At 40.6% G+C, this 26,760-nt stretch overlaps 3 protein-coding genes across 3 annotated transcripts; 2 read left to right on the forward strand and 1 right to left on the reverse strand.

The window, feature by feature from the left end:
• Positions 1-592: 592 nt before the first annotated feature.
• LOC114442077 (thyroid adenoma-associated protein homolog) lies at positions 593-11,251 on the reverse strand. Its single transcript, XM_028415355.1, has 31 exons — positions 11,062-11,251; positions 10,807-10,987; positions 10,644-10,730; positions 10,537-10,564; positions 10,308-10,456; positions 10,115-10,237; positions 9,919-10,039; positions 9,665-9,810; positions 9,509-9,590; positions 9,299-9,435; positions 8,838-9,035; positions 8,030-8,759; positions 7,793-7,945; positions 7,594-7,703; positions 7,361-7,521; positions 7,143-7,279; positions 6,916-7,077; positions 6,688-6,836; positions 6,443-6,583; positions 6,260-6,364; positions 5,980-6,180; positions 5,740-5,890; positions 5,356-5,608; positions 4,996-5,232; positions 4,671-4,875; positions 3,972-4,160; positions 3,274-3,527; positions 3,023-3,184; positions 2,679-2,942; positions 2,332-2,534; positions 593-2,209 (listed from the first exon to the last, which is right to left on the reverse strand). The coding sequence occupies exons 1-31, from the start codon at positions 11,181-11,183 to the stop codon at positions 1,962-1,964; spliced, it is 5,589 nt and encodes a 1,862-aa protein (XP_028271156.1). The 5' UTR covers positions 11,184-11,251; the 3' UTR covers positions 593-1,961.
• Positions 11,252-11,666: 415 nt separating this feature from the next.
• tctn2 (tectonic family member 2) lies at positions 11,667-16,895 on the forward strand. The gene is made up of 18 exons (XM_028414507.1): positions 11,667-11,808; positions 11,980-12,093; positions 12,190-12,260; positions 12,480-12,681; positions 12,766-12,866; positions 12,955-13,154; positions 13,235-13,355; positions 13,436-13,589; positions 13,693-13,776; positions 13,861-13,983; positions 14,084-14,158; positions 15,047-15,145; positions 15,248-15,365; positions 15,437-15,540; positions 15,650-15,797; positions 15,917-16,060; positions 16,147-16,235; positions 16,558-16,895. Exons 1-18 carry the CDS (start codon positions 11,709-11,711, stop codon positions 16,677-16,679), a joined length of 2,169 nt encoding a protein of 722 aa, XP_028270308.1. The 5' UTR covers positions 11,667-11,708; the 3' UTR covers positions 16,680-16,895.
• A 696-nt stretch (positions 16,896-17,591) lies between these two features.
• On the forward strand, positions 17,592-26,307 carry atp6v0a2b (ATPase H+ transporting V0 subunit a2b). The gene is made up of 20 exons (XM_028414546.1): positions 17,592-18,132; positions 18,475-18,553; positions 18,879-18,976; positions 19,229-19,366; positions 19,448-19,545; positions 20,143-20,269; positions 20,915-20,997; positions 21,099-21,192; positions 21,692-21,904; positions 22,106-22,256; positions 22,371-22,510; positions 22,593-22,738; positions 22,841-22,931; positions 23,190-23,308; positions 23,386-23,596; positions 23,690-23,809; positions 23,886-24,005; positions 24,249-24,366; positions 24,555-24,726; positions 24,812-26,307. The coding sequence occupies exons 1-20, from the start codon at positions 18,016-18,018 to the stop codon at positions 24,912-24,914; spliced, it is 2,538 nt and encodes an 845-aa protein (XP_028270347.1). The 5' UTR covers positions 17,592-18,015; the 3' UTR covers positions 24,915-26,307.
• Positions 26,308-26,760: the final 453 nt, after the last annotated feature.

The raw sequence follows: 26,760 nt of genomic DNA on the forward strand, positions 1-26,760 counted from the left end.
CGCACTAAGCCACTTTTCAAATAGGTGCTTACCCAGTTTTTCAGGCAATCACCAGAGCAAACACACAGCATCTGTCTGCGCTTCTAGAGCTTTATGGATCTGACTCATTTAAAAAAACAAAAACATAATAAATGCTTCACGGTTCTCTGCCAAACCCTTCATACACCCAGGTTACACCTCTGTAGGCCTGCACGTGTCATGTTTCCATCACCACTCTGTTTGCATATGTACACAGAGGAGCTGTGTTCCATCATGTTCATAGAATCAACCAATCAGTCAGAGTCAGAGTCAGAGCTGATCTCCATGCACTTACAGAATCAATGACATCACATAAAATGAGTCTAAAAAACCATGACCATAAAGAATGAATCAGTGAAGAAAAAATATACTAAGAAATAAAACAAAGCTAAATAAAAAAGGTTAAACTTACCTCAGAAGTTTTACAACTTTGATTTAATTTTAAAATGTCTAAAACATTCACATTTAACAACACAAAGAAATTTGAATGTTTGAAATACAAATTAAACACAAAAACTAAACACCACTGATGATAAAAAAGGCCATTTTTTAGAATAATCTGAATAGTCCCTTTATTATATTCAGCACAGTTATTTTTAAAAGTCAAATTAACTGATAAAACATTTAATTAAAAAATGTGATTGCTACTAAAACAAAAAAAACAAAACAAACTACACTAATTTCATGCTCTAAATGGTGCATATATACGCCTCTATATACATACACACACCCCATCAAAGTGGATGTATCTACTTGGCTCTGCTCTGTTGCCATAGTTAATTATTTGATTAGCAGGAGGCAGGCTGACTGAGAGCTCAGACTCTCTGCAACTATAGCCGGCCTTTATTATAGCAGATGGTCATTTTCTAGTTTTGTACAGTTTTCCTGCAGCAAATCTAAAAACCCTGTTACATTTACACACGATTCCCAAACTTTGTTTTCAAGGTGAAACAAAACAAAATGACACATTCATTAAAACAATGTAATTATGACATCATAATAAAATCGCCTTTAAAAAAGTTGCGTCCCCACAAAATTCCACATCTCACCGATGTGTTTTATTGGTTGATGCGTGTTTTGCGTCATGTTCTCACCTGTACTTCCCATTGAGGGACTTGTTAATCTCATAGAGCTCTACGCACCAGGTGTGGATTTTAGCATTGGTCGAAGGAAACACATTGCATAAGGTTTAAGTATGAATCATTAATACAAGATTATAGCTGTTGCACAATCTAATTACTCACAACAATTTATGCATGTATACTGATCCTGATAAAGTGATCCATACCACAGCCTAATCACAGCATGTACAAGCTCTTTCATGGCAGTGTTTGTCTAACACTGAGAGCCGCCCATCTCAAATAAAACCAGTGATGTAAGACTGATAGAGTGTGTGGTCTGTTGCGGAGCAACCACTATGTCAGATGCAGTCAACCATCATTAGACCTCATGTGGTTGGAAAATGGACACTTATCCTTATCCAGGCAGAAGGTCTCTAATGGAACATTAAACCATTCACTATATTCCCCTGCTGGCAGTCAGTCTTCTCTAGCTGCTGTTGCATTACATCACTGCACCAGCAGTAAGAGTCTCACTGCTGCTGGACACACCTAAAACTATTGCTCTGCATGAAAAAGAATTAAGCTCTTATTTTTAATTATAAAATCTGGAGGAGCAGCTGCTTTGTTGAAACTTCTGTTTTCCTTCTGTGCAGATGGCACCCAGAACCCACAGGGTCGTTTTAATGCAGCAAACATGATGATGGACACAAGTGACTACAGCCACTGTGCTCTTACATAACTTCTCCCTGAGTGCTGCTGCTGGACTGCAGCATCAGCAGTTGCAACACTCACTCAAAGAATGAGGCAGTGGGTGTGCATGTCATAAGGATTCTTAAAATTTCATCTTGGTCCACTGTTGGCCAAAAAGCTGTGCTCATGCCGTCACTGTGGCAGCTTTCCACAGACAGCAGCTGTGAAGGCAGAGGGAAAGTGGATACCGTTCCTACTGAGCTGGCTGCAAACTTCCTGTAAACTCATGTTCATTGATGATGGATCACAGAGGTGTTGTATGCTGTCTGATGTTTTCAGCAGTCGAAGGAGAACAGCAGCCCTGGTTAACAGGCCGCACAGGGTGCTGTGGAAACAGGGTGCTACGAGGAGAGCCAGCCAAGTGGGCGTCAAAGCCTCAGCTGGGGGAGGGGATAAATAATTAGATTTTAACGCACCATAATATACCAAAGCTCATCACATATCACACAGGGATTAAAAAAAAACACATTCTTATTTCTGGACTGACATTCCATTGTGTTACCTGTTAGCAGCTGCCTGCAGAGTGTGAGGCTGTTGAACACCTGTGCAGCACTCTCCTCTGCCCATGAATTCAGGCTCTGTGCCAGAGCAGAGGATTGAGAGCACTTTTCTGCAATCTGCAGCAGGTAAGGCAGCACATATGCACACATGACCGAGGGCTCTGCAAACACATTGGCCTCATCCGGCTCATACAGACTGGAACACCTGAGTAAAGGGAAAATTCACCAAGTTAAAGTAGTTACACTGGGGTGATTGATAAGTTCACGGCCTTAAAGCTGCAAGAGCTAAATTGACGCTTGTGAAAGATAAAAATGTACATGGCTCCTTTCATATGCATAAGTAACATACCCCACTGTTGATGCCTCTGTCAGCAAAGATGTGAGTTCAAATGAAGGCAAGTGACAAAGCAGCACCTCCAGTGTGCCAGGAGTATCCCAGAATTCCTCCACAAGCAGGTCCAGGAGAAGTGTCAGAGCCTGGTTGACCTGCATGAGGTGGAGCCTCCTCTGACTTCCTCCTTTTAAATGGAGGAGCACTGAAGTGAAACTGGCCGCTTTCATCCTCACTACCTGGCTTTGATCCTGCAGCAAGTAAAGCCCTGAGTTGATCAACCTAAACCAAAAAAAGAGATTTTTTTATTAATGTAATTCATATTTATCAGCGTGCATCATTTGATCTCATCACCTTCATACCTGATCGCGATGGGAGCCACAGTGTTACTGCGTTCTCTCATTAGTGGAACTCCAGCCACACACAGCGCTTCGGCACATGCCATCCTGAGTACTTCAGGGGCATCCGGGGCACTCTGACATTCCACAATGCCACACCAGCGCTTGAACATGGTTATCTTTAGACTGATTGGTGAAAGATAAGAAGAAAGTCTGAGCTACACAGAAAAATGAATAATAAGTGAGAAAAAACATACACAAAAAAAAACAAAAACCTGGAGTCTGGACACTGGGACAGCAGCAGACTAGCAGCAGACAGAGCCTGGGATAGAAACTCCGGCCCTTGCCTCTGGTCCTCAAGGTCCCTTAGCAACAAGCCCAGGCACTCAAGTAGAACTGGCTCCTCCAGTGGGGCAAAGCAGGGGAGTTGTTGGTGTAACATACAATCACCTGACACTACTGCCAGGGCTGAGAGGTAGTTCCTTCGGTACTCCATATTGTGGCTCAGCAAGGCTTCCCTCAGGTTCAGCTACAGATAATTAACATTACACAACAAAGATAAAATTCATCAAACAAAAATCTTCACAAAATGTCTTTAGATATGTAGCATGTCATCTTATCAAGCTCATTTAAAGAGGCATCTAAACACTGAACGTGGGAAGGTACAGTTAGAGCCTGGAGATAAAAATGTTCATCTGAACGAAATACAATACAACAAAGAAACAAACATCCTCAGCATGACTGTACTTGTGTCTTTATAGTTAGACTACAGTTAATTATAGCCACGCCCTTTCAGAAAAGATCTTTGGCCTGATTTCAGTCTCAGACGGTATTATTCTTTAAGCCTATCTTCGGCTTCAATATTTCCTCACATTGTGTTTGTTACGTCCTCAGAGAGATGCTGCCAGACTGGTTTCAAAGTAATGTTGTTTTCTTTAAGCTCAGCTCAGAGTTGCAGATCACACCACCTTACCTGCAACACCCTGTGGATCATGTTTTTTAAGTCAGCCTGCTGCACGCCCTGCCCATTCAGCACCCATGTAACCAGTGACAGCCTCAGATCAGGACTAGCTGTGGAGAAGTTCTCCCAGATTTTACACACCCACTTTGGATCTGCACACAGAAAGTGGATGGCTTGTTGATGGAAGGATGACAGCCCAATCTGTGGATTTGACACAGACAAACATGTTAGGCTTGTGCCTAGATTTGCTTTTGCATTTCCTAACAACACTTGGTGTATTCCCTCTCATCTAGAAGAAGAGCAGCATTATGCAGACTGCATTATGCATAATACAGGCCCTGCAGTACATTAGGTGCATGTCCATATTGCTGCAGCTACGTCTTATTACCACAAGCTACTTCTGTGGCTGATCATGACAGACTGCAACTGTGATGAACGTTAAACCCGAATTTCCTAAATTCCTGTGGCTGCAAAAAGAAATCAGGTCCTACTTATCAAGTCAAGGATCCTTCAGTATCCTAGAGAACACGCTGTGGAGGTGAATGGCTTTTCACATGTATGAAAAATTACAGCACGACTTCCATTTTGTAAATTGTGGTCTCATTTATAGTAGAATAGAAGATAAGGAAGTGTATATACATTAATAATCAATATCAAACTCTAAAAGATTCAGAAAATGTTTTGTTTTTCATATGTAAACATTTCACACACCTGAAGACCCTGCTGTGGTCTTTGGAGGGCGTGCATGAGTGTATCATTGAGCACGGACAGGCAGGTCTCACTGCATAGTCCTCTTAGAGAGTCAGTCACTCCAAGGTACACTGCTCTCACCAGGGGGCAGCGCTGGGCTTCAGTAACCAGCCAATGTGAGTCATACACTCTACTCATCACCTCACAGAGCACTTCTGAAGGGGCACTGTGAATAAAGGCACAACAGGATTTCAAAGCCCTGCAGTGTCTGCTGTATGAATAAAGCAGCCATTTTAAAAGCCTGAAAGTGTGTGATGAATGAATAGACAATCCTTTTAAGCCTCACCTGTCTGTGCAGAGAGCTCTCTCTAGAAGAGCTTTGATCTGCAGCAGCTGTCCGTGGAGCTGGTTGTGACAGCAGGACTCCTGTGGACCGGGAAGTTGAGCCGTCAGTTGGGTGAGGATGTTCATGTACTCTGAGGGGGGAGCCATGGCAACCAGAGCCTTAGAGGTCATGATTCTCACAGTGTAAACAGGACTTGCAGACAGCTGGAGTAAAGGAGGCAGGAAGTCCGACAGAGTTCTGGCAGAAGAAAAATCAAAGACATTTAATTAGTCAGTCAAAGAAAATTTAGTGCAGGCAGTTATATATATATGTGCAAAACTTTTAATCAAACAGGCCAGTGAGAGGTAAATGTATAATTACTCAGATGAGTCTTGAACACCAGGCTGGAGCTGGGCTAACAGAGTGAGGATTGGGTAGAGTGAGGGCTGGAAGTGTAGCTTGGCCTCACTGCTTGGACCCTGGAGGTGTTCGGCTGCCACTTGCAGCTCACCCAGCAGGAAGGGGTGGAGTGCAGGATAGTGGAAAAAGAATGCAGGCGGGGACAAGCCGTTTTGGGTTGGACCAGCCTCCTCATTACTAGACCGCTGGCCGAGCATTCGTGAGCTCAGAGAACCTGGTAAAATGACAAATAACACATTTTGTCAAACACACAGCAGCTGTTAAGTGCCTTGCTTCAGATCACTTCATTGTTGATGTTGTGAAGTATGTATAGGTAGATCCGCATGTCTTGACCCTGTGTCTTACTGTAAAGTTGCAGAGCTGCATTCCTCATGGCCCAACAAGGAGAACTGAGCAGAGTGAGGGACAACATGGCAACAGCAGGCGCATACTGAAGAACAGCAACTCCCAAACCTGCACCACGAACCAGGGCCTGCAACGTGTGAACTGCACACACCTGTAAGGCAGGAGGACAGTCATGTGACCACGTGTGTTTTTGTGTTTACAAGGACTGATACTGTCTTTCTCACTCCTGCATCTACACACCTGTGGCAGGTCCAGTGTTTGGTCCCAGTCCTCATTTAGAGGAGTTTTTGCTGTTTCCAGCAAAGTCTGCATACTGTGTGCTAACAGTGGTCGTGCTTTACTGGCCTCCTCTGCTGACACAACACACAGGATCAGCATAGGCAGCCCTGCAGCCCGTCGGGTCACAGATGTCGAGCGAGGGCACTGCACAACCTGCAAACCCTAAAAACAGACATGATCTATCAGCCAGGAGGCCAGGGTCTCTTTTTATTATAGAATTACAGTAGGGTTCATCACTCACTTGTTTCAACATTTGGGCTGGGATATCCCTCAGCTCTGGATCATTGCTGCTCAACAGAGAGGCACAGAATTTTGTGAAGCCTATACAGCATCCTTCTACTGCCCCCTGGTGACAAGTAAAATATGCATCAGAAAGGAACATCACAGTAGAAGAGATTTATATGTCTAAGTGGATAAATCTTACCCAGTGACGGCATTTAAGAAGAATGCTCTTGAATACTTTTGATGCTCTCATTAGATCGTCTTTAGTTAGAAGGCACTTGCTGTTTGGTTTGGATTCTGCAAGAATTTTCCCCACCAGGGAACCCAGAAAAATTCCTATTTCCTAATTAGAAAACAAAATATCCACAAATAACAAATGCATTAAGCATAAGTGTCAATATTAATAAAATATTAAGATATCCAGTTGTGCACCTGGTTGTGTTTTACCTTAAGAGAGACCCAGCAGCAGGTGAGGACGAGGCTGTGTTCTTCAGACAGCAGGACACACTCCTCTCCTTCCATCTGGGTGCCAACAGATGCTTCAGCGATCAGGGAGCTGATGGCATTTCCCATGTCACAAAAAGAAGGTGGAGCATCTAACACAGAAAAGAGTGATTTTTACTCCATAGTGTCTCAAAAAATACAATATATTGCTTCTGCAGATTGCTCTATTACCCTTCTTTGTAGCACAACCGTCCCGGTCCCCATACAGAACACCAAGCAGCAGCAGAGAGATATTCTCCAAAAGGGCTAGCAGCTCAATAAGGATGTGGTCAAGTGTGTCACAGATCATGTTGTGAGAATCAAGCAAACACCTCTGAAGGGCACTCAGGACACCTGCAGCATAATTCATCAGGTGACTTTAAGAACTTCTCTTGGGATCAGGTTCATTTATGTCTCACCATGTATTGGCTTGGTTCTGGCAGCAAGGATCATATTTGCCTTGGCTGTCAAATAGTGCTCCTCCAGCTCCTTAACCAGGTCCCTGACCATGCAGGAGGTCTTTGGGTCACTGCAGTCTGTGTGCTGCTTTTGGGATCTACAGAAACAAAAAATGCTTAGCTTTTGCACTTAAAGCAGGTATAACTTTGTGTGAGTGGACATGGGAGGAACAGCTTACTTCTGAAGAAGCACCTTCATCATCACGGCTCCCATCTGTGCCTCCTGCACGCGAGGACTGGACAGAAGCTGTTTGGTTCTCATGTGCAGAACTTCGGCAATATCGTGTGGGAAATTTGGTGGAAAAAATCTCATCAACAACCCGGCTGAGAGTTCTCGAACCTGAAGACAAAAACATCTTTTAAATGTAATTAATTTGACCTATACAAAAGATGTAAGACACAGGAGCGTTACCTCATTTGTAGAATCTTCTAAACAGCTAATAAGGAGCAGCTGTTTTGATCTGCAGAAGAAATCCCACTGTCCTCTTTGTTTGGCACATTCAATAAGACATCCAATATTTGCTGCAAATATTAAAAGCCAAAACAGATGGTAATGCTGAGCAGGAATTCTTCAGAGAACCAGGAATAGGATTGCCATTTTTTAAACTGACCTGGAGGCTGTCCCTTCTTTTTGTCAGGGCTCCAGGTGTCTGTGCAGGTCTCCAGCACTGCAGACAGCAGCAGCAACGAGGTCTTCTTCCTTTGATAACTGTGTCCGGGTGCCAGATAGCTGTATGGAAGCTGACTCAACCACTCCACAAATCCTGCACAGAAGAAAACAGATGGAATTAAAATTGGAACAAATATTTTAGCAGGTCATATTAAGGTGGATGTCAAGTGATTCTCACCTATTCCCTGCTCCAGTGTATCCTCCCCGTTCTCTGAGTGACTGTCACCTCCTTTCTTTTTGCTTTTTTGTCCTTTGATATATGCCAAGTAGCCGTCTCTGATCCGAACCAGAAACCTCCTCACTCCAGCCTGAACATGTTGTCTAAAAGGTGACGACTCACAGTTTAGATTCTGAGGAATAAACATTCGCATCATCATCATCTCCTCTGTGGTTGGAGTGTCTTTTGTCTTTGGGCAGCTGCAGAGCAGACTGAGAGCAGCAAGGCGAACTTTGTCGTCTGCAGATCCTAAAGCTAACTGCAGGGTTTCAAAGGCAGGTCTACCCAGAAGATCCCAAGGAGAGCGACCAGTCACGGCTCGATAAGAGCTCAGGATGCAGGCCCAGGCATGGAGGTAGCCAGGAACATTTGGGTCCAGAGAGGCCAGCAGATGGTCCACAGCAGAGGGAAAAACCTGAAAGGTGCAGGGTAACAACTGTGTTGAGCAGTTGTTCTGAAGGAGAGTCACTTCAGACTTCAGAGCCTCATGAAGAACAGGCTGCCAACGCCTCGCCCAGTGAGAGGCCAGATCCAGCTCAGAGTGGGAATCAGCCTTTGCAGAGCTGTCACACAGCTCTCGCCTCTGCTGCTGGATCAGACATTTGTAAAGCTCTGATCCACACGGTGACAGGTGATTAGTCGACAAGCACTTCAGGACATGATGGGGTAATTCAGCATACTGATCCAGCACCTGAAAAACATGCATCATCATGATCAACAACAACTATATTACAACATTAATACTACTGAATGATCACTGAATCCTCACCATGTCAGTACCCAGATAGGGCAGCAAGGCACAAAGGCGGTGGTATTTGGTTTTGGCATCCCAAGGTTGTTTCATCACTCGCTGAAGCAAAGTGAAATAAAAACTCTTCTTTGTATCACAAAAGTGCTCACAGTCCATCTCATAGAGGTCCAACAACAGACAAAAGGCAGTGCGCACAAATTCTGAGACACCTTCCACCTGCAAATGCACAGTGTGACATAAGATCTGTGATTCAGGGGACATTCAAACAAAAACAAAACTTAAAGACTATAAAACTGAAATGCAGAGTCACATTTATAATTTGAGCAAGTTTACTAGTATATAAACAAACTTATAAACAGCATTGCACAACGTTTATAGGTCTGAACAGATGTATACAAGACAAATCTATATAAAACTCTTTACATCAGATAATTATTTTGAACCTGGATGGTACTGTATAATGATGTTCAATAACTCACTGGGCTCTCTGCATTGGTCCAGATTATGTGGATAAGCTGCTGCTGCAGGCTGCTGTTGTCGGGCAGCAGGCGAACACCTGTCATCCTCCAGAGTTCAGCCAGACTTTCTTTTACTTTCTTCATCCACAGCGTTAGCACTGCAACAACAACATGTCACATTCAAACAGATGATACCGGCATGAATACATTAAAAACCTATATGTTACTCACCTTCAAAAGCAAAGTAGTGACAATCAAGCTTCTCCTCACACAAAGCATAGACCAGAGGAAACAAACCATTCAGTAAACAGGTCTGTAAGAAAGACATGAGGGATTTAGGTGATTTAAGCAAAACAAGTGTTTGACTTGAACCTTTAGTAGAATTACTTCTGTTGGATCCTTGTGTGAACTGAGCAAAATGTGAGATCGACAGCAGGTCAGGAGGCCCCTGCTCACAGCAAGCCTGTCAACACCGTCTTTCCCTGATGGGCCACACTGAACCTGGAGAGTGCCGACAGTCAGCAGCCACGGCGCTGAGAAATAAACAGCTATTCAGTCAGGTGTTTTCAGGCATTCACACTATGCTGTTGAATTTGTAATATTTATGGCTGGATCGCTCATTCTTGTTGGGGGCTACAAACCTGAGTTGGAGACCTGCAGCAGACTCCAGGCAGCATCTCCTGCAGCTGTGCTCTCTGATGCTGTGTTGATCAGCATGGCCACTGCAGTGCCCGCCAAAAAACGAGTGTCTCTATTGCAGCTCTGCAAGACAGCACACACTGAATGATGACACAGCAAAAGATACTTTAAATTAGTTTTTTTTTTACAATAACAAACCTTCCCAAGTACGATGTCCATAAGAGCCTGCAGGATCTTCTGCACTGTTGGACCTCTGTGGTCCTCAACCCACACCAGAGGGGCCATTTCACTGGACAATAGCTGGAATATTTGCACACACACCTGCAGGGATTATAGTTTCCAAATCAGTATCATACAACTGGGACTCATGAGTCATGATGCTTTCATGTACCTTGACAGTAATGTAACACAGCGGTCCGTCTCTCAGAGTCTCTTGTTGCAATAAAATGGGAAATAACTCAGACACTTTATTCAGCATGGGCATGTACGACTCCTGCCACACCTCACGGCCAACAGCACTGTCCTCCAGGAACATGCAGGCTGAAAAATACCTCAATTAAGTCTTTGCATATTAACATCGGTGGCATAATAAGTAGCACATCATTTGAAACAGCACCAACCTCTCTGCAAATCCTCAAAAGACAACATCTGAAAAAGAAAAGAAGAAAGTTATCTGCCAGGCTTTCATGAAAATATAAGACAAACACATGCAGAGAGAGCCCTGTACCTGTTCACTGTGGGCAATGGAATGAAAGCAGAGACGAGTTTCTCTGAAAACTACCTCATGGTCCACCTTTGATAAATGCTGCAACATCTGTCAAACAAACGAGAAGTTTGAAGTACATCTTGTCATTTTTGTTTTGAGGTAATGTACATGTTGCTGGACTGACCTGGTCCACTTTACGACAGGCTGAGGAGATGCTGACCGTCTGCAGCTGTGTGGACAGGAGAAGTCTGACAAGCAGCAAGAGATGTTTGTCCTCTAAACCTCGGAGCTGCGCGTCTGAAATGCGTCTCAGCAACTGAGCAGCTTCCTCTAAACAGCGCTCCTTACACCTCTTCACACTGCTCCTACTCATAATCACATCTTATTAGTGTTTACAAACAACAGCTACTGAGAGTTGGAGAAGTTGTGAAGGACCAACCTGGAGGATTCAGACAGTTTATCGGTGAACAGACTGAGGGTCTGGCTGACATGTTCAGGTTCTCCATCCGCGCTCATCACACAGTCCTGCAGACTTGTCATCAGGCTTTCAAACGACAACATTATTCAGGCAATTCCCCAAAACAGAGGCTTAACGTTGTCTCACACATTGGCAGCACGCTGGTAGGCTGGTCACGTGACAATACTCTACTTCTACTGTCATCGTCACAAAGATACAGGGACATGCTGCCACCTAGAGGCTGTATTTTGGGAAAAGACTTATTAAATGTTCTCTCAACTGAAAAAGACATAAAAATAACATAAAATAAGTAAAAAAAAAATAACGAAAAATGTTTTCCTTTAAACTCATAGATATTTGCTTTCATGTCGTGATTTTTTTAGATGAAGAATTAGATGAGTTTTTTGTTTGTCTATTTTATAAATGGTTCAGGAAGTAAAATGAGAATAATAAGTATGCAACATGTTTTATGATTATGATTGTATTACAAATGATCATAAAATAATTAGTAACTCCGGACCGGACGGGGGCGCTGTGGTGTTTTGTCCTCTCTGCTGTGATTCGTTAAGATCCGCGTTGCTCAGCAACAGTGTCCAACTATGTCGACTCTATAGTCTGAGGCGTTGCTAATGGCTAATGTGTTTAATACTTCATTTTCTGTCCCCACTTCGCTTAAAGTCGCCTTTGTTTTACTCTTTGTCTCCGTGGTTCAAACACAGAACGTTGTCGGTAAGACCTAAATGTAAAAGTTTTTTTCTCAAAGTGATATCTACGTAGACCTAGCTCAAAGGGTTAGCGAGCACAAGTACTTAGTCACATGCGAAGGCTAAATGAGTTAATTTTCAGTGCATTTATGTTAGTAATGTGAGATGCAGCAAACAGTCTCTATGTCTCCTACAGTCTTCCAGCCGTCCTATCTCACCACAACGGGACCAGTGGTGAGTGCGGTTCTGCTGGGAAACAGCTCGGGTATCTCTCTAAATCTGAGAAGAGTGTCTCCATCTAATACAACAGGTAATGAATGACATTTGAATTTGTACCCGTTTTTCTGTCAATGGGCTAACAGGGAGAGAATTAGGACAGTTGGTGATAGTTTGTTTTCTCTAATAGGAAATATTGGCTCTCCATCATGTGTCACTGAGGCAACGTCATGGACGATAACAAGGGAGCAGCTGGGAAAGGTGAGATACAAGGTTTACAGTAAAAACAAATTGTCATCGTAGGGCCTATTTTGGATTTTGATGTGGATATAGATCTTTAGGAATAAAATGTATCATAGCATTTTTTGTGGAATTTTAGTAACAATATATTGATAACCCCCACTCCCAATTTATATAACTGATGCCACTGTGTAAAAGTAAATTCTTTTATGCTTGTTTCTGTTTCATTTTGATCATCAGAATGCGGTTCGAGTTCAGCTGAGACTGAATCAAAGTCTGCGTTTGTGTGGTGAGAATGACACAAATGCAGACTGCTGTCCAAAGCCGCTGTGTGTCCTGGAAACCCTTCAGGTAGCTGCCTGTATGGACGGTATACCCCGGGCCTCACTGCTTATCCAAGTCAGGATACATGCCCTGTTGTTCCCTTCCAACATTGGATCTGGTAATTCAAAAGAAGCTTCATAATGTGACTTCATGTGAGAGACTGCCACATTTCTACATCCATGATGCAACTTTCTATTTTTAGATAATACGACAGTCCTTCCAAACCAAGTGTATCAACCACTGGGCTCTTGTCCCTGTGACTTGACATTCAGAATATGTGATGTACGCTGCTGCTGTGATAAGGTATTACTTGTTATTACAATTATTTAACAACTGAAAGTGTTGTTAATGTTCTTTTGGTAAAAATATTTTTGTGTTTCTCACTTATCAGGACTGCTCCAAAAATGATTTGAAGCTGTTTGTGTCCAACTGTCTGCCTGGGCCCTTTGGTGGACAGGTGTCCCCTGATCCAGATTATCAATGCTCTGTGCAGTCTTCTGAAAACTCCCCTGATTGGTTTCCATTTTTATGTGTCAATTCTCCACCTGAAAACAACCCTTACCTTGGCCTCTTTTATCAAGGAAACACAATGTGAGAAAGAAAATGAGTCATGTGTATATTTTCAAATGTTTGTTTCATGTTTTCATCGTAACTTTTTTTGACTTGTGTAGTGCTCCCAAGCCTCGCCCGTCCTTCCAAAGGCCTGTTTTGTCAGCTCCAGTGCCTGTTAATGTGTATATTCAAGGAAGTCCAGTTCTCACATTAGATGATCAGTACTTCACTATTCCTCAGGTTAGTTGTGCTCATGATTTTGCATTGTATGTGTTTCCAGAATCGTCACATAGCTCATGGTGTTTGTTTTTCTTTCACAGAAAGTCCTTGGGCGTTGTATAAACAGTGCTCCTGTAGCTTTTTTGAAGAATTTCAAAGTCGCTTGTGTAACTCTGCTCCGCTCTTGTCCAACTGGATCTCCCTTACGGACACTACCAACAGACTTGAGTGTTAAAGTGAAGAATGGCAATGGAGGCAAGCTTTACCTGTCCTGAATTTAATGTAGCAGGTCAAAACATATACATGTTTTAAAAGAAATTTGAATGCACTTCTCTTACAAAGTTTGTTTTCATTTTAGGTGACATCAGGGTGAATGTGGTTGATCAGTTGGTCAGTGATTTGAGTCCATTTATTTCTAAAAGTGATGCAGCTGGCTCTTCAGGTATGGAGATTCATTCATTCTACATGTCATTACTAAAACATCTTATACTGACAATTAATTGTGATGTTGTGTTCATATTTGCAGATGAAAAGCTTGCATGTGAATATGTGACCTTAGCGCTTGATTACAAATTCTACTGGAAAGGAAATGGCATCACTGGTATCAACCTGACACGTACTATTGGAACCATTACCTTTAAAGAAAGAGGTAAGTGCCTTTAGTGCTTGCTCATGATTTGGCTTATGCCAAGTCGAAAGATGTTTAATGTAATTTTGGGTTATTTTTAATTTTTTTCTTCTCTATACAGTGGAATTAACTACACGGTATTCTGCTGTGTTTCTAAATGGAGAATTCATGCGTGATCCCAACTCAGGGAACCCAGGTGAGAGCAATTTGAACCTCAGGGGAATTGTGTATTGGGAGTAATTACTCTCACATATGGTACTATTTGAACACATAAAATTATTTTTACAAATGTAAATTTTACCAACTTCTCAATAAGTTCTTTACCGATTGTTTTTCTTTTCAACAAGGTTGTAGTATGAGTAGCCAGTCAAGCCATTCGGTCAAGCCATTCGGTCCACCAAATGCCCAGATGTTCTAGTTTCCCATCAGCGCCTAAATGCAACATGCATGACACAATTTGACACAATTTTTTTTAAAGATTTCAGGCACATGAAGCTTTAAAGCTTGATCCATCAATGTAAAATGTAGATATGTATTTTTACTGTGATGTACACTACCGTTCAAAAGTTTGGGGTCACTTGGAAATGTCTTTGTTTTTTAAAAAATAAATATTTTCAATGAAGATAACATTAAGTAATCAGACATACAGTCTAGACATTGTTAATGTGGTAAATGACTATTCTAGTTAGAAAAGGCTGCTTTTTAATGGAATATATACAAATACAGAGACCCTTTTCCAGCAACCATCATTTCTATGTTCTAATGGTACATTGTGTTAGCTAATCGTGTTAAAAAGGCTAATTGATGATTAGAAAACTCCTGTGAAATTATGTTAGCACAGCTGAGATGTTCTGCTGATCAGAGAAGCTACTTTTGAACGGTAGTTTATGTATTTGTAAAATTATTTCAAGCATTTGAATTGCTTGGTGTTTGTCACTGGAACACTTGTTTGCTTAAAATAATACACAGCATTAACATATTTTTAATACACATTTGTAAGCATTTCAAGAGTTTTTCATAGTTTTGTAGATAACAGAGTAGTTTTGTGCAGAGAATACACTGACATGCACATTTTAAATGATAGGTTATCAGGTGGGAAGGCCTGTCATTGCTGGATCCATGGACACTTTGGACAACAGTACAGGCTCCATTCAGAGGATGTCAGTCAATCTTTGGAAACCAGGTAAGACCTGTTGTGTTATGTTGTATAAATTTAAAAAACATACATTTCAATTCAGGCAAATGGATGAAAAAACTCAATGCCATTTTGTAATCTGGCCTCCAGTGAGGGATGGACTCTGTTTAACCGCTGAGAGGAAACCACTTCTCTTTGGGGAGAATTCAACATCAGGATGTTTGCTGCCGGTTAGCCTACAAAATCTGACTCGATGCGATCTCCTGAGGTCAGCTGTTTGATCAATGTATGTCAATATACTGTATATTTGTACTAAGGTGTAATGGTTTTCTCCTTTAGAGAGACAGTTAGTACTCTTCAGGCAGCTTTGATTACAGCCACGTATATAGCGAGGAGTGGAAACCCAGATTTTTCAACTATGACAGACTGGGTGAACATAACCTGTAAGTAGATGGTTCTTTTTATTAAGATGCATTTGTTATTCTAAACTTTTATTTGGACTTGGAAAGTATTTTTTTTAATTATATGCTGTACACAATATATCAATTCCAGATCTGATGCTAAACTCAAGTACAACTTTCAAAGACAGCCCAAGTACATGTTATGGGATTCCATCTTACCAGCATATCCATGTTTGGAGTCTTATCACTGGCATGGCAGAGGGCATACCTCAAAGAGAAATCCGTGCTTTGCAAGTCAGGTGTGTGCCAGATGCGCTTTGTGTTGCACAGTGTATATTCTGATCTCCATTTACATTAGGAAAAGCTGTTAATTACACAATGTTGCCTCTATATTCTGTGTTTTTCTATTCACTTTCAGCTACACCCTGTCTAACTGGAGATTGGACTGTGGAGGAGGTGCCATCTCCTCATGTGCAGACCCACTGAAAACTCAGCTGTTCCCCATTACCTCCTCTGTCACCTTCACTGACATTCCTGCAAACACAGGACCGCCAAAAACCAGGTGCTCACTCTAACACAGAGACTGTTCTTACAGGACGAGCTGTGAAACCAGTTTTTGAGCTAACAGACTCTTCTTCTTCTCTGTAGGTTTCAGATTAATTTCACAGAATATGACTGTGATAGGAATGACGTGTGTTGGCCCGAGCTGGCGTTTCCCATCACTAAGTATTACACAGGTGGGGATTTGTGTATTTGTTATATGACATTTGACTTGAATTATTCTGTTATAATCTCAACATCAGAGCTTCTCCATTCAGCACTATTCAGTTGAATTATGTACTGGGTTTGATGCTACATTATCATCGAGGCATAATACACCTATAAAGCATCTGGTCCCAGCTGTGCCGTTGCAGATAACAGATACTGAAAGCACCTTTGATAACATACAGTATTTTAGCTGAGGGCAAGTGTAAGGACTGCCACAGTAACATCACTGTGTTGTTGTTTTTTTGCACACATAATTCGTCCTTACTTTACTTTTTTGTTCTTTTCTCTCAGGTGAATCGTATTCCCTGTCACTGGCTAAGGGCATTATCTTGGTTTTCTTCTTTATCACTGCTTCAATTCTTGGAACTCCATGGCGACAGATCAGACAGGTGTGGAACAGCACCACTCGCTAAACTCCTTAAGAAGAAAATGTAGAGAAAACACATCAGAAAACTCAAGGGGTTAAAGGAAAACGGAGGGCCTAATAAGATCACTTTAAGTCATTAATAAGTCACTGAAGTGTAGTTATACCCTTTTCTATTTAAATGTTTTTACATGTTTGTGTGTGATTGCTTTATGGGTTTCTTGGTGCACTCATTTCTAATAAAAATATTTTATTTTTAACAACATACCTCTGGTCTTTTTCTGGAGTTATATTAAGTTATTAAGCTACCTTAGTCAACTACTGCTAAAATGAAAGTGCTGTGTACACACTTCTTTACCTTTGACATAAGGGGATGTATACATCATGTACATTTTTTCTTCTTCAAATATCTTGTTTTACTATCCTGTTTCCCCCTGGGGCTTCTTAACAGGTTAGCCCAGTCAGAGTGAGTATACTATTTACAGAATAAATATTTAATGATAGATGACAACTTCAGCAGCATGACTCCAGAGAATATAGAATTGTTTTTAAAGATTGTTTTAGGGTCATAAGTTGCCATACAGTCTGTAGGCCTGTTTATTGAAGAGCTAAAATGACAATAGACTACACCCGCTATAATAATCATACAAACATTTAACATACGGTGAAGAAAACAGAGCTTTTACATTATTAAACATTGTAGAGTATTTTTTACATTTTCAAATTTTATTGTTAGAAGTTAATCAATTTCTCCATTAATTGCCTCATTGTTAGTTTTTGAGAAATCAAGTTTCATAGCTGTATAACTGTCTATCTGACTGGCAGTCAAGAAAATGTGAAGTGGACAGGTGCTGTGGGTCCTCGCCTTCAGACAGCATTGAGGGATTAGAAGCAACATACGTTGCGTAGTGCGCAGACTCCAGGAGGCGGCGGCGGCCATTGGTCAAAGCTACATTGCGCTACTCTGTGGAAGTTGATCGTATTCAACAGTCTGAAGTAAAGTGACGTGGAGTGTTACGGACATGTCCAACAGACGCCTAAAACTTCATAAACTATGAGAGGATTTGAGACCACATCTTGAGACAAACCACGTTAGGCTGCAATACCGACCGAGTGATATTTCTAAACTCAACATTGATGAAACTGGTTCTTCATCCAAGAATCAACAACAGGGCGCTTACACCGGCTAGCCAATTAGCTAGCTAGCAGGAACTGCCACTTCTGTGACGGTGTTTATGTAAAGTCAGCGTTATGTAAATATTGTGTTATAACTTGAACTGAATCATGTAAAAAGACAAAGACTGAGTGGACCTTCTACTGAACCTGTTAGCCTGCTAATATTAGCCAGTTTGCGGAGCAGGGGGATATCAGAGGCAGCTGTCACGATGTGCTCTCTGCTCCGAGGTGAAGAGATGTGCCTGGCCCAGCTGTTTCTGCAGTCTGGGTCCGCTTACGACTGCATCAGTGAACTCGGGGAGCTGGGACTTGTGGAGTTCAGAGACGTAAGTTCCAAGAAAGGTAGTTGAAACCTAGAGCTGTCTGACTTTAAAAGTTCCTGCTAAGTTTGCTAACATTGGGTGTACTCCACAAAGTGTAATCCAGCTTTACCTGTTTGTCTAACTATCTGATCTATATAGCATTTGTAATACAAATCAAATGGCATTTAATACAAATTGTTCTTAGCTGCTGCAAAATATTGCTGTAAATTCACGTATTTACTGTACAGGCCATGTTGCAGCCATTGCGCGTAATATTTTATGACAGTTCAGGCGTCTTTATTGGTGAGTGATGATGTGGTTTGTTAATCATTCAATGCTTGACTGTGTCTCTTGTACCTGTTTTAGCTCAATCCTAGTGTTAACGCATTCCAACGAAAATACGTCAATGAGATTAAAAAATGTGAAGAGATGGAGAGGATCCTTGGTAAGCATATTTTAATAACTGTGTTATCTGTGAGGCTCTGCACTTATTTGTTTAGATGTCGAGCATTGGACAGTTCTGTCTGTACACAAAGCTGTGGAGTTGAATTGAGAGCCCGACCCTGCGCTCATGATTAATGTCAGCTGGTTGTAGATTCAGTCCTTCATTAACTAAACACTGCATTATTAGATTAAGAAGAGAATAACACACTGTCGGACTTGGCCTCAGTTCCAGTGTTATTCAAAGACTGGTCACGGCATTTGGAAACTTTGATACGTTTTAGAAATGTTTTTATGTCTTGATAGAGGTTGTACTTTGTTCCTCGCAGGATACCTTCTGAGGGAAATCAAGAAAGCTGATATCTCACTACCCGAAAGAGATGTGAACCCTGTGGCTCCTTTACCAAAGCATGTCATGACTATCATGGTTGGTTTGCTTGCTTCTTATCATGATTATTATTTTTGCTATGACATTTATGTGCTGTTTAATATGCAGTAGAAGAAAAAGAAATGTATTTGATTACTTCCTCATTTAATACTAAGAATAATAAGGTTACATGCAGATTGTAGGCTTTCATTTACCTGTTATTGTTTGATTTGATGCTGCTTATCAAGCGAAAGTGACAGGAAGTAAACTTCTGGGTGTTTGTGTCTGATGGGGAGTACTACTGCATTACAGGAGCAGCTGCAGAGGCTAGAGGTAGAGTTGGGAGAAGTCACCAGGAATAAAGAGAAGCTGCAGAAGAATCTACTGGAGCTGACAGAGTACACACACATGCTGCGCATCACCCGCAACTTTGTTCAGCGAACAGCTGAGGTTAGTAAATTGACAATGCACAATTATTCATATCAATGTCAATCAATTGCTTACCATCCTGTATCTTGTCTTTGCTTTTAGAGAGAGCCTTTACAAGTTCAGTATGAGGAGTTTCCCTTCCTAGAAAAAGACACAGTGATGGACTACAGCAGCATGCAGAGGCTAGGAGCCAAACTGGGGTAAGACATGGGATTTTGCAAACAAAAACGTATTAGGCTTATAATGGTGTCAGGAGCTTGATCTATTTCTGAGTCAACAGTATTCCCTGTGTTTGAAACAAACTTTAAAAAGTTTCAGAGGACAACAGTCGCCTGTTTACTCTTTTCACTTCTCTTCTAAATGATTTTCTGTGTCCTTTCTGTCTGTCACCACTCTGCTCATTCACTCACACACACAGGCAACACATTCACAAGTTGCAATAATTGAAATGCAGCTGAAAAACAGTCACTTTGTATTATGGAGGATGGACAGTGGCCTGTGAATGTACAGCACAAAGGAATGATGTCTAATGCTTTCAGCTGCTTTCAGTGAATTCAGAATGGATTTGCTTTTAGTTTTTGCACTCTTTATTGTGTTGTGGATTTATTGCTAATTTTGGTCTATGCTCAATAAACCATTGAGGACAATACTATTATAAATATAGTTAGTGAGCAACTTATTTCAAATTAATGTTTTTTAAGCTCCTTTTCCTGAGGTGCCATCGCTCTAAAAGGATTTGTATTCTATTATAGTATCACTTCAAATTATTTTGGCTGATTGTTCTAAATCTTTTGCAGTTTTATTTCTGGGTTGATTCACCGGGTGAAGATTGAGGCCTTTGAACGGATGCTTTGGAGAGTCTGTAAAGGCTACACCATCCTTAGCTATGCTGAGATTGATGAGTATCTGGAAGATCCTGACACAGTAGGTTGCCCAGAGCTAATTCTCTTTGATTTATGCTAAAGATAAAATCATTCCCTCTATTATAGTAAGAAATTGAGGTGCTTTACTTTGTATGATAAAACTTAATTTGAATGATTAATTATGCCTCTATCTGTGCACGAAGGCATTATATGTTTGGATTATTCAATGTCCATGTCCCCCTTATTAAATCTCAGCAGTTGATCTTTAAGGCTGAAGTAATTAAATTTTGGATAGAAACAGTGTTTTGTTGCAATATTACTAAAGTACTATAAAAATATATTTAAAAAATAATGGGACCAGAACTGTAAATTGATTCTGTGAGGTATGTTTCTACTGGTTGTTGTAACAGTTAGCTCTGTGATCTTGTCTATTCATACTGAGTGACAGCACTAATCTACTTATCCATTTCCTTTGCTTGACCAGAAGGCAGGCATGTACTGCTGTTGCTGATCACTAATGGAATGTCAGACAAAATTTACTGCTGAATTCATCAACTGGTCATGCTTTTCAAAAACTGTGTGGAGACAGTGGTGCTTTGAGCTGCTGTTTTCAAGTTCTCAAGAACATGTTGCCATCACCTGAAATCCTGCACCGGGCTGTTCTTTATTTATACTATTTTTAACTACTTTATTTTTTTATCTGCAGGGTGAGCCTACCAAAAGTGTGGTGTTCCTGATATCTTACTGGGGAGACCAAATTGGTCAGAAAGTGAAGAAGATCTGTGATTGGTAATTTTAGCACACAATATCTTGTACATGCTGATTTCTGTTTCTGTCTTTACCTGACTATACAAGTAGTGAGTTCTGATTCATGTCATTTCCTTCCACAGTTACCACTGCCACTTGTATCCATACCCCAGCAGCAATGAGGAAAGGAATGATGTTGTAGAAGGACTAAGGACTCGTATTCAGGATCTGCACACAGTACGTTCTTACAGAAGTATCTAATTATGCAGCAGTTTAACTGGTGACAGATTACTTGTGCTGTTTATCATTCACAACAGGTTTAATGGTAAATGTGCTTGCCATCTTCCCTCTGTTAAAGTACAAGCCAGAATGTTTAACTTACATTATATCACATACATAACATAACAGAATAAGGATTTCAAGGTGGACTTTGTAGTTATAGGAACATCAGAGCTTCTCACAGGGGCATTGCACTGTGAATCATTTGGTAGCTTGAACTCGCTGTGACTGTAGGTAGAATTGCACTCCCCCCCAAAGCACATGATCAACATGAGGAATCAGCTGATACAACTTTTTTCCCCCTCATCCTCCCCCTTTCATCCCAGTTTTGTCTTTCCTCTGTCCTTACTTAAACACAAACCCTTCTTTTGCTTGTAATGTTCCAAACACTCATAGAAATGAAGAAGTTTTTACATGATGTGCCACCCTGAAAGTGCTAATTATGTGCTCTGGACAGGTGCTTCATAGGACAGAAGACTACCTGAGACAAGTCCTGATCAAGGCTTCAGAGTCAGTTTACACGTGGGTCGTCCAAGTCAAGAAAATGAAGGCCATCTACTACATTCTGAATCTGTGTAGTTTTGATGTGACGAATAAGTGTCTGATCGCTGAGGTGTGGTGTCCTATCAATGACATTCCCATGCTGCGGAGAGCCTTAGAGGAAGGATCGGTAAGAAGACACTGCTATTGAATTTGGCTTCAATTCAAGGTTTCCGTTTATTTAACCAAGGCAGTTTTACATGATCTGACATATTGTTAACACAAAAGGAAGGATATTATTTTGCACTCTTCAGTAGAAGGAGTATGAGACATATAATATTATATATTAGTACAACTCAATTTACAATAACATGACACTTTTCTATTTCAGAGAAAAAGCGGGGCGACTGTTCCTTCTTTTGTCAATCGTATCCCCACCACCGACACTCCTCCCACCTTAATAAGGACCAATAAATTTACCTCTGGCTTCCAGAACATTGTGGATGCCTATGGAGTGGGGACATACAGGGAGGTAAACCCTGGTAAGTGGACTTTACGTATTAGTTTTGAAAATTTAAAATGTGACAGCTGTGTGTGTGTGTGTGAGAGAGAGAGCGCATTTTTTACATGGATTTTTTCCTCTCACATGTTTTTAGCTCCATTCACAATCATAACGTTCCCATTCTTGTTCGCTGTAATGTTCGGGGACTTGGGCCATGGAATCATCATGGCTGTGTTTGCTTTCTGGATGGTGTTGTATGAGAATGACCGCAAACTTAAAAACACCAGGAATGAGGTAAGAGAGTACTCCATAATAGTGTTTGCTAATTAAGAGAAAGAGAGACCATGTGGCTGAGTGATTTAATATGCACTTTCAGATTTGGAACACATTCTTTGAGGGGCGTTATATCATTCTGATGATGGGCCTGTTCTCCATCTACACTGGCCTCATATACAATGACTGCTTTTCCAAGTCCCTTAACATCTTTGGTTCTGGCTGGAGTGTGAAAGCCATGTACAAAGAGTGAGTAAGCTGTTGAGAAATGTACTATACATTAAATATATATGTGTGTTTTACACAACAGCTACCACATATGGACTTTTTTATTTTTTTTGTGCTTAACAGTATCAATGATATCCGTGAGAATCGTGTTCTTATGCTGGATCCAAATGTTACAGGAGTTTTCAGGGGGCCATACCCTCTGGGAATTGACCCAGTGAGTACAATATCAATAGATAGACATCCTCTATGAAATGCCATGTCATGTAATATACCTTATTAATATATTGTATTTATGTATATACAGGGATTTGCTTAATTACCCATGGTGCTACTCGCACATATGTCTGTAGTTGAAGTATTGTGAATTGCATAAACAAAAGATCATTAGTTAGATATTCTTAATGGAATTTAAATATTGGCATTGGTCGTTAACAGGTCGCAGCTAATAATCTGTCATCTGTCTTTTGTAAAGATTTGGAACTTGGCCACCAATCGCCTTACATTTTTGAACTCCTACAAAATGAAGATGTCAGTAATATTGGGTGTCATACACATGAGCTTTGGGGTTGTCCTCAGCACTTACAATCACCTGTAAGTACTAGATTGATCTTTTTTTTTTAAATCCTTTACAGTTTAATAATCTACCTTCTTTTTGTCTACAAAAACAGATACTTTAGGAAGAAGTACAACCTGTATCTGGTGTTTCTTCCTGAGCTCCTGTTCCTGTTGTGTCTGTTTGGCTATCTGGTGTTCATGATATTCTACAAGTGGCTGTTCTTCTCTGCTAAGAACTCCAGACAGGCCCCTAGTATTCTTATCCACTTTATAAACATGTTCCTCATGCAGGGTGATGCAGTGCAGCCACTCTACCCAGGACAGGTAAAAATCTACTGAATAAAGCATTTAAATGCACTTCAGAGGTGACTGGTAGAGGTCACATTAAACTGATAAGTGATGTTTTGCTTCTTTCAGACTGGCCTACAGGTGTTTCTGGTGGTCATTGCTGTTTTCTCAGTGCCTGTTTTACTCTTGGGGAAACCAATCTACCTTTACTGGCTTCACAATGGAAGCCACCACCTAAGAATGTACAGGGTGAGTCACTGTCTGCCTGAATGCACACATTCATTAAATGTTATTATGCAGATACTAAGTGTCTGTGTGTTTCCAGGGCTATGAGCGTGTGAGACGAAACAGTGAAGAAGAGGTCTACCTAATGAGGGCTCATGACATGGAAGAGGGGAACAGTCACAGTGATCTCTCTTCTAGCGGAGAGCACCACACAGAGGAGGTCAGCACATTAGAAACAACTGGATCTGTACTCCTTTATCAGACCAGTTGATGTTGCCAAGATCTAGTTGTAAGGTCTGTAGATGAAGAGAAACATGAAAGAGAAAATACAACTTCAGTTATGAATATCACACTGAAAGCTATGTTGATTTATGGAATATGTGGAAATCAGTGAGGTTTATTATTATTTACTATCTATTGTTGATTTCCATTTATTTATTTGTTTCTTATTTTGTTCCAACAGTTTGACTTTGCAGACGAGTTCCTTCATCAGGCCATTCACACTATAGAATTTTGTTTGGGTTGCATCTCTAACACAGCCTCCTACCTAAGGCTCTGGGCTCTGAGCCTGGCACATGCTCGTAAGTATGATGGTATACAGTGTAAGATAAACAAATTGAACCCTAAAGCTAGAGAAGTCAAGACTTGTTGTGGCTAAGGAATTTTATAAACAAGGCCAACAAGTATACTTTACAGGCTTTATATTTGGATGAATATTGATAACGGGTCTCTTAATTTTCTAAATGGAGTGTGCACATTCTTTCCACAGAGTTATCAGAAGTTCTATGGGCCATGGTGATGCGAATTGGTCTAAGAATGGACACCACTCTGGGGGTTTTCTTCCTGGTTCCTGTTTTTGGCCTGTTTGCTGTTCTCACTGTGTCTATCCTCCTGGTAATGGAGGGGCTGTCTGCATTCCTTCATGCCCTCCGGTTGCACTGGTAAGAATAAGTGTTAGTCATTGTGTGATTGTTAGGGCCAGTGTGATTTGATTTATCTCATAACAGCTGTTTGTTTCTTCCTCAGGGTGGAATTTCAGAATAAATTCTACAGTGGGACTGGAGTCAAGTTTAGTCCTTTTTCTTTTTCTCTCCTACCCTCCAGCTTTGAGAATGATGGCCTTCTATAAAAGGGACTATTTAATAAAAGGTGGGCTTACAAATTCATATCCCAGAGAAATCATGGGCTGATATTGATATTTATTTCATCCTTTAACAATTTTGCAAATAAATTATATAATGAGATTCACAAACTTTGAAATACCAAATTATATTTTTTTTCTTTTGGATCAGCGTGCTTCACTGCAGAGCATTAGAGTCTGAAATGTGCTTTAACCTTCAAGGGTGTAACAGTGATGTTTTGTGGACAACTGCATCCACCTAATGTAGAATAATTAATGTATTATATCTACTGTAGTGTTTTTTATAATGCAACATAAGTTAGCAAATGCAGGGCCTTAAGATTTAGCTGCACAGAAAGATTGTAAGGATAGATTTGATTTTTAAATAATGTAAATTAACATCCATCTTGTGATTTAAGAAAAAGAAAAACACATTTTTGTTTTTTAGTTTTGGCATATCTGGTTTCTATGCACTGGATTTTGAGCCACCATTTACTTTTAGTTTTTGTTGAACTGACTGCCTTACAGAAGTGCTACCCATACAACAGCATGTTCATATTCTTCCCTGCTATCCCAGTGTTATACTAGTTGAACAGATGTGATGAGATGTATATACTTTTATAGAATTATTTTTAATTTATTTTAAATATACATCAGAATTACAGATAGGGTACACTTTTTACTTTTATGCATTCACTGTGTTGCCTTTGCACAAGCTGCTTACTGTACAATTTAACATTCCAACTTACACCATTCATTTGTGGACTCAGCTCTGCTAGTCAGGAGACCTTTATCTTGAAAGATCCTGTATCTGTATTCAGCACAGTGGCTGGCCTATATTAAATCAAATGGGAGATGATGGAATCGTGTACTGATATCAGGCACTGTTAGTATGGGGATTTTTTTTCTAAAGGGAATGAGGTATTTGTCTTCACAGTTGTGTTGAGCTGCATATTTTTGGAAGCTTATCAGTGTGCTGTCAAATCATGATGAAAATGACATTCACTGGGTTATTTGGGCAAATGGTCTTTATTAATTATTGTAAAATGGTTGTAGTTTCTCGTACAGCAACAAACATCCCATGCTTCAGTTCGTTTGAGAAATTGTCCCTTAATTATCTTCAATTATTTGTCTGAGTTGTTCACTCCTTTAAACTTCTAAATGCATTTCTCACTGTACACGGGTTCACACATTGAACTCAAGAGTACTACATATGGTCCATGGCATGTACAGACACACCTGTCTGAGCTGTTTTATCACAAAATGGCCTCAATTGTGATCTTAAATCATTTAGTATATATTAACCCATTTTTGCAGTGCAGTCTGTAATACTGTACCTTTTAAGATTTATAAATGTAGCTTTATTTTGATGTGATTTTTATTAAATGTACATACACCAACACTTTGACTGTTATTTTTTATTCTATAATATAATTGTACTTATTTACTTTATTCTATTTTTTAAATGAGTGGTTAGGAATGTTTATATACTAGGCAATATCCTGGCTGTTTTTTTGTAAAAGTTAAAAAGCAAACACTGGTAGTATAATGTGAGGTGATATGAGGCAGGTGCCTTGCAGTAAACGCAGTGGGAATATGCATTAAAGGTAGGGTAGGAGATTTCATTTTGATGCACTTTTTGTTAAATTAGTGTTAATCTCTTTACAGTCCGATAGCAACCAATTAGGCAGTTTCGCTTTAAAACAGAATATTAATCATCTGTGGAAGCTATAAAACGTTAAAAACATCATCCAATCCTCCGAGGCGCTTCTGCGTTTCAAAGCAGGTTTTATTCCATTTACCGGTTTTTCTGAGCGTCTCTCTGATGATCAGACAAACTTGATGTGGATACGAA

This window comes from Parambassis ranga, chromosome 9, assembly GCF_900634625.1.
Source record: "Parambassis ranga chromosome 9, fParRan2.1, whole genome shotgun sequence".
NCBI classification, from domain to species: domain Eukaryota; kingdom Metazoa; phylum Chordata; class Actinopteri; family Ambassidae; genus Parambassis; species Parambassis ranga.